This window comes from Frankliniella occidentalis, unplaced genomic scaffold (assembly GCF_000697945.3).
Source record: "Frankliniella occidentalis isolate FOCC.00 unplaced genomic scaffold, Focc_3.1 Scaffold315, whole genome shotgun sequence".
In the NCBI taxonomy this organism is placed as follows: Eukaryota; Metazoa; Arthropoda; class Insecta; order Thysanoptera; family Thripidae; genus Frankliniella; species Frankliniella occidentalis.
Genome location: NW_026267440.1, coordinates 129,394 through 136,918, shown reverse-complemented (window position 1 = coordinate 136,918; position 7,525 = coordinate 129,394). Strand labels below are relative to the sequence as shown.

Sequence of the window (7,525 nt, the reverse complement as noted above, 5' to 3'; positions counted from 1 at the left end):
GGGCGAAAATTTCATCCGTTTTGCTCTAGCTCAAACCGTTGAGGCGCTAGTGGGTATTTTTGACGAAAATAAGCGAAAAAATGTGCAAGCATGCATGCTTAGTCGAGGTGATAGGCCGTTAACGGGCCGTAGGCCCGTACCTTTGTGGACATTTTTCCACTACCCGACTCGGGTGTCAGCGCCGCAGGCCAAGGTAGATGTATGCCAGGCGCGTCGCAGCGTAACAGTGTTTCGTGAGATATCGCGAAGCCTGTTACGCGAGACGTGGTCTGGCGTTCATCTACCTTGTTTATTTCCGAAAATATTGGATGGTCTCCTAAGGGGTAACTTGTCAAAGTAGAGCTCCTTGGGTTAAAATTTCGTCCGTTTGGCTCTATCTCTAACAGTTCGGGCGCTAGAGGGAGTTTCTATCACGAAAGTGGCCCAAATATAAACATATTAATTTTAGAAAATATGAGATGGTCTCCTAAGGAGTAACTTGCAAAAGTAGAGCCCCTTGGGCGAAAATTTCGTCCGTTTTGCTCTTTTTTAACCGTTTGGGCGCTAGAGGGAGTTTCTCTCACGAAAGTGGCCCAAAAATAAATAAATTACTTTTAGAAAATATGCAATGCAATATCCATCCATGGATGGTCTCCTATGGGGTAACATGTGAAAGTAGTGCCCTTTGGGCCAAGCAGGCCCGGCCCGGCCCCTGACGAACAGAGTTGCCGCCGGAGCGAAGTTGAGCTGTTTTTAGCCCGCCCTTCTGCTTTGAAAAAGCTATCCAGCGGGCTTATGCAAACGACCTCGTGTCTGTCTGTATGTCTGTCTGTGTGTCTGTCTGTTCCACTAGAAGGAGATGTGCTAGCGACTTAAAATTTTCAGGGTATCTTAAGATCCACTTCTAGAGAACGAAACGCCTACGGCAAATCCTGGCAACCACCCCTAAGGGTGTGAATGGGGGTATCCAAGAATCAAAAATTCTTCCAAAAAGTAATTGGCTGAGCGATTAGCGAAGCCCATTACTCCACTGACCGAAAAAGTTTCATTCTGTTTGTGGGTTTGTTTGTTTGTCTGTCGAAACGATAACACGAGAATGAATTGAGATAGCGGTCTGGGATTTTCAGGGTCGTTTTGTATCATAAAAAGACAGATCGAGTTCGAAGATGAGCATTCTAGCTCAGAAGTTGGCTTTTAAAAAAATCAAAAACTACAGGTCGCAAAATGTATTTTTATCAAATATTTTTTTATGGGTTCCTATGGGGTAACTCGTAAAAGTAGAGCCCTACAGGCGAAAATTTCGACCATTTGGCTCTATCTTGTACCGTTTAGGTGCTAGGGGGCTTTTCTTGACAAAAATGAGGTGAAAATGATCAAATGCTCGATTAAATCGTTAAAAAGACATCATTTCGAAAACTTGTATATACACTCCTATTACCCCGTCTCGGGTGTCAGCGCCGCAGGCCTAGCTAAGTGTGCGCCAGGCGCGTCGCAGCGTAACAGTGTCTCGTCAGATATCGCGAAGTCTGTTACGCGAGACGTGGTCTGTCGTACATCTACCTAGTTTTAGAAATTGCTTCTTGACTCGTTTCATGAAAATTATGACGGATTTTCTTTAGAGTGTACTACGTCAAAATCCTGCAACACGTGGCGGAAGCTGACTGTTTCTACTTTATTTGCTTCAACAGAAATTGTCGGAAAATATTAGTAGCTTTGCCAGCTTGTGCGCTTTAAGCAGGTATGGTCGGTCAGATTTCAGTTTTTTGATGATTTTCTCTTTCCTTATCAAAAAATAAACCGACGATGACCGAGATTGCAGACGCACGGTGACAATCGGCAGTCTCAAGTGCGTCTGAGTGCCGTGAGAGGCCAGACATAAACCATGTATGTGCAAGAACTATGCGCAAGTCAGCCACTAATCCAGGGAATTCTTTTTAAAGGTTGGACTCAGTGCAGGAGACGTCTAGTGACGCCATGCGAGCCGCAGTGCTGCTTTGGGCTTTGTGCATCGGTGCGGCCGGCGCCGTGCCGCTTGATGATGACGAAAAGTACAGGTTGCCGAAAGACTTTCTTTTCGGAGCAGGAACCAGCGCGTACCAGACGGAGGGTGCCTGGGATTCTGAAGGTAAATTTCAACGCTTTAAGAATAGCACTGCTAAGATGTATGAAATTTCGGTTCACAGTCAACATTCAATGTAGTAAAGTTGTCATGAAATTCAATGGCACTCTCAATTTCAGAACAATATTATTACATTTAACGGCAATTTAATGACACGCCATTTAAATTTCATTACACGCCCATTTTCGTAACATATGTTATGAAATTTTCTTGTGTTTATTAAGCAGTTTAGGAACGCCCTCTGCCTAATGGCGGTTTGATACTACGTTACAGCTCAGCCATACTGTTTTTTCAAAGGTATTGATCATTGCCATTATTGCCAATGAAGCCCTTCCTTTCGTGGCAATAAAGTCCTTTTTGGAATGATGGGCGCATAGGCAATAAGACAAAAGCAAGACCTTTCCAACAGCAATTAACCAATCATTGCCAACCCAATGGTAGTTTTCATTGCCACCCCAACGGAAATGTTCTGAAAGTAACTTTAAATTAATTCCCTTTTTTGGCTGAGCGATTAGCGAAGCCCATAACTCCACTGACCCGAAAAGTTTCATTCTGTTTGTTTGTTTGTTTGTCTGTTTATCTGTCTGTCTGTCTGTCCGCACGATATCTCGAGAAGGAATTGAGATAGCGATCTGGGAATTTAAGGGTCGTTTTGTACCATAAGACAGATCGAGTTCGAAGATGAGCATTCTAGCTCAAAAATTGGCTTTTTAAAAAATCAAAAACTACAGGTCGCAAAATGTTTTTATATAAAAAAAATTTTTTTATGGGTTACTACGGGGTAACTCGTCAAAGTAGAGCCCTTTAGACAAAAATTTCGTCCGTTTGGCTCTATCTTGTACCGTTTAGGTGCTAGGGGACATTTCTTGACAAAAATGAGCCGAAAATGATCAAATGGTCGATTAAATCATTAAAACGACTTCATTTCGAAAAATTGTATATACACTCCTATTACCCCGTCTCGGGTGTCAGCGCCGCAGGCCTAGCTATATGTGCGCCAGCCGGTTTTCGAGCCACGAATTATTATTGGAAGGTAAAGGGTTGCTTATTTACAGCAATATAAAAACAATTCACATCATGAAAACCGGCAGAGATAGAGCCTTCTCCTTAAAATTTTCACCCAGAAGGCCGTAAACTTGCGTGTTTAGTCAAGAAAAAAATACGCCCAAAATTGAAGTTTTCAAAACCACCTCTTATGGCAGGCCAGAATAACAGGCAAGGTAGGGTTACGAAAACGTTAAAGGAAAAAACTTAAAAAATGTTTCCAGGAGTTTTCATCTAAAATGGTGCCTGGAAAACACTATTACAACCCAAGAATCGAAAATAAGCGATATACGACTCACCCTAACGGGGAGCCTAAAATTGTTAAGCAGGATGAGGGTAGGGGGCCTAAAGCGACACACACTCAGGCACTCGGACACGCTTCCGCAAGCTCTAAAGAAATTGTTTTCTGGTCTCCACTTGATTCTCTCGAGAGTAAAAGCTAGCTGACCTGAAATTTACTTTTGTGCACGGAGAGAAAAGTATGCCGAAACCAGCCGTCTGATGCGTGGATTCCGCATACAAGATACTTGGTTTTCTAACAAGCATATGGTGGCTGCTGTGTGCATTGAATGCGTGGGTCAAGCATACGGCACTTAAAGCAAACGTTTACCAAGTGCCTAGATCTCGCACTGATGCGTAGATCTCGCATCTGATGCCAGATTCAAAGACACTTTTTAAGAGCCACCACGCATTGGTGCATTTGCCAAATCACGCATCATTTTATGCTTGAATCAGCTAAACTTTCTTCTCGTTGTATTCTTTACGTTGAGTCAAAAGGTTTTCAAGGTATCATCTGCTGAAAAATTGCTGTGAATATTTAAAGGGTTAAAACAAGGTAGATGTACGCCAGACCACGTCTCGCGTAACAGGCTTCGCGATACCTCACGAAACACTGTTACGCTGCGACGCGCCTGGCATACATTTACCTTGGCCTGCGGCGCTGACACCCGAGTCGGGTAGTGGGAAAATGTACACAAAGGTACGCACCTCGACTAGGCATGCATGCTTGCACATTTTTTCGCTTATTTTCGTCAAAAATACCCTCTAGCGCCTCAACGGTTTGAGCTAGAGCAAAACGGACGAAATTTTCGCCCGTAGGGCTTTACTCTGATGGGTTACCCCTTTGAAAACCATAAAAATATTTTTAAAAAACGTCATTTTTGGGACCTGTTGTTTTTGATTTTTTAAAAATCCAGTTTTTTAGCCAGAATGCTCATCTTCGAACTCGACCTGTCTTCTTATGGTACAAAACGACCCTGAAAATCCCAGGTCGCTAGCTCAACTCGTTTTCGAGTTATCGTGCGGACAGACAGACAGACAGACGTGCAGACAGACAGACAGACAAAGTTTTTTTCGACCAGACGGAGTAATAGGCTTCGCTAATCGCTCAGCCAAAAATGTGCAGGTGAATAGATGATTTGTAGCCCGCCCTTCTGCTTTTTAAAAAGCATTAAAGCGGGCTTATGCAACCGCTCTCGTGTCCGTCCGTCCGTCATCCGTGTAAGAGGAAGGAGATGAGCTAGAGGTCTGCAAATTTCAGGGTATCTTAAGGGTCACTCCTGGAAAACGAGACGCCTGGTGCAAATCCGTGAAAATGCGTACACCTCAACTTTTCACTTTTCCACTTTTATTCACTTTTTCACAGTTTTACAACGTTTACTTTATTTCTATGCCTATATCCTCTCTATTTTATTCATTTTTGATCTGATCAAGGCACGATAAGTCACTTTTGTCCACATTTTCTTTTAGTTTTCATCATTTTTAGTCAACTTTTTGTCACTTTCATTTTAACTTTTACAGAAATGTGTACACCTACTTTTTGTAGTGATTACCCCCTCGATAAAAACGTACAAGGAGGCGTCCAATCGTAAAATGTCAAAGGAAGTAACCCCCCAAAACAACACATTCTGAAACAGGTCCTATCCTCGGATTTGCCGTATCTTTCACTGTTTCGGCCTTAGACGTGGATATATTGAAAACAAGGGGGAAAAGTCAAGTTATAAGACTGACAAACAATACAATCTAAAAACTGCGTTGGTTAATTTTTTTGTATTTTTTTAAGCAAAGCAGAAGGGTGAAGTGTAGTCACGGTGTTGCCCCGTTACAGTCTCTTGTCATGTGAAAGGAGCAAATCTCTAGGGCCGCAGGTCCCCCGTCGGAAGTTAGTTTACTCAAATGTGCAGGTGATGTACTGGTCACATAATTCATTTGATTATGTGCTTCAGTAAATCACGAGACTAAAATGGTCGGGCCGAAGGCCGGCAGGCCAAGCAGGCCCGGCCCCTGCCGAACGGAGTTGCCGGCTCAGCGAAGTGGAGCTGGCAACTGCGTTTGACGGAAGGGCGGGCCTGCTTGTTAAGGTATCAGTTGCTCATTAGATTCACCGGTGCTTCGGTTAAACTGCCTGAGAAACGGCGAGAAAAATGGGCCACTATTTGAGGAATAGAGAGGGAGAGAAGAAAAGAAGCGAATAATATTCTCCTTGTGCACTTTGAAACGCAGAAGTCCATGCTAGAAATACTAAACATGAAGGAGCTAAGATTCCTTAACTCCACTACAGTACAATTTCATGCTCTTCTTGCTAACGCAGTCGCATCGTACTCTGACAGTACGATGCTGGGTGAAGGAGACAAGTCTATGCATAGAAGGAGACGACAACAATATGGAACAAGTACACTGTAAAACAAGTCGTGGAGATTTTACAATAAAAAGTCTTGAAATACTAGTTGCTAAGTGTTTTGTGGTAAATTTACTACTAGCTATATGTACGTCAGACCACGTCTCGCGCAACAGGCTTCGCGATATCTCACGAAACACTGATACGCTGTGACGCACCTGGCGCACATATAGCTAGGCCTGTGGCGCTGACACCCGAGACGAGATAGTAGGAGTGAATATGCAATCCTTCGGCAGAAAGCCCTTTTTAACGACCGTTCAAAAGTTAGAGCAATTTTTGTGTTAAAAAGGGTCCTACTTTGATTAACTCCTTGCGCAACAAATCATGCCGCAGAGACCTAACCCTTTAAAGTTATATGCTTTGACCCATTCCTAAGGTCTGACCAGTGTCATATTGCCAGTTATGTGATTTAAAAACCTTCTGGAAATTTTTGAAGAGAGTTCTGTCACAAAAGCTGAAAATTGTGCTGTTTTTTGCCATTTCCAGGACCTCGATAAAAAAAACTACATAAAAACTGTGAAAAAGCTCACTGGTCAGTTCTTTCTAACACTTGAAGGAAGTCACATACCAAATTGCAGCCTTCTACGTAATAAACTGTTGCGCAAGGAATTTTCCAAAGTTTCAAAAAACTTGTTTCGAGAAAAACAAGTTTAAAGTTTCTATAGTTGTTTTTAGTGTCTGCTCGGAAAGTTGAGGCGAGTTGAGGTCAAAAGATCAACCAAAACTAATTTCGTATGACCTTTAGGTTATATTTTACAATAGTTCCCAGTATGTCATGCATTTAAAACAGTTTAAACTAAATGGAGACTGCAATAGTACAATTTCTGTAAGAAATGAAAAGGCCCGGGTCAATTCCAAAAAACTAAATTCTGTAGAAAAAGGCGGCTTCTAGGAAGTTTGATGACAAAACCACTTTCAAAAGTACTGGCATCCAAATTTTTACTTTAAGTCACGATCACTGATGCATTCACAGCACCTAGATTCATAAGGTGAGTCCAATAAGAACTTTTTTCCCAAAATTGGAAAAAATCCAGAAAAATACAGAAAAATCAAGTTCTGCAAACCAAGGGGAGTGATTAGTAAACAACGAGGCAAAAAAGTACTTCCAGTGGCAAAGTTCTGTTTGGAATGACATACCAATTAGTCCCCACCACCTGGGGCATAAAGAGAAGTTCCTTTGTTCTTGTTGCTGTGCTTCTTCATCAAGCGTTGTCTCTTAGTTGTGTTCTTTTCTTGATGAGCAGCCTGAGCAAAACGTTTATGGTCCCTTCGAGAATCAAGTTCCTGAAAAACAAAGTAATAATTAGAAAAAATGTATTTTATTTCATAGAAACAAATCACACTAAAAAAAAACATACCATGCTAATTTTAGAAATTTCTTGTCCTTGAATATTACTTTTCAGTAGAGACAGAGCAACACATCCCATGTTGAACTCTCCAACTCCTTGAGTTATCCCAATCTCCATTCTATTTTTAGGCCCCCCCAAGGGGGCCTTTCTGCTCGCGTGCGAGTGAATTCTTTTTAGGCCCGCGATTAGCGGTGCCTATTGCTTTCGCCCGAAAGTTTTTAGGCCCGCGATTAGCGGTGCCTATTGCTTTCGCCCGAAAGTTTTGTCTTTTTATTCTTGACGATGGCCCCTTATGGCACAGCCGATCGTGCCTAAGCGAATTTAATGAAATTTGAATGAAAAATACTACAGAAAATT

General features: G+C 42.2%; 1 protein-coding gene across 1 annotated transcript in view; it reads left to right on the top strand.

The window, feature by feature from the left end:
- The first annotated feature begins 1,918 nt into the window (after positions 1-1,918).
- LOC127748652 (uncharacterized) overlaps positions 1,919-7,525 on the top strand; it is a 20,713-nt gene continuing 15,106 nt past the window's right edge. Inside the window, exon 1 of the mRNA XM_052273935.1 lies at positions 1,919-2,104. Coding sequence (XP_052129895.1) covers positions 1,954-2,104 — 151 coding nt within the window. The 5' untranslated portion in view covers positions 1,919-1,953. The remainder of the gene's footprint in view (positions 2,105-7,525) is intronic.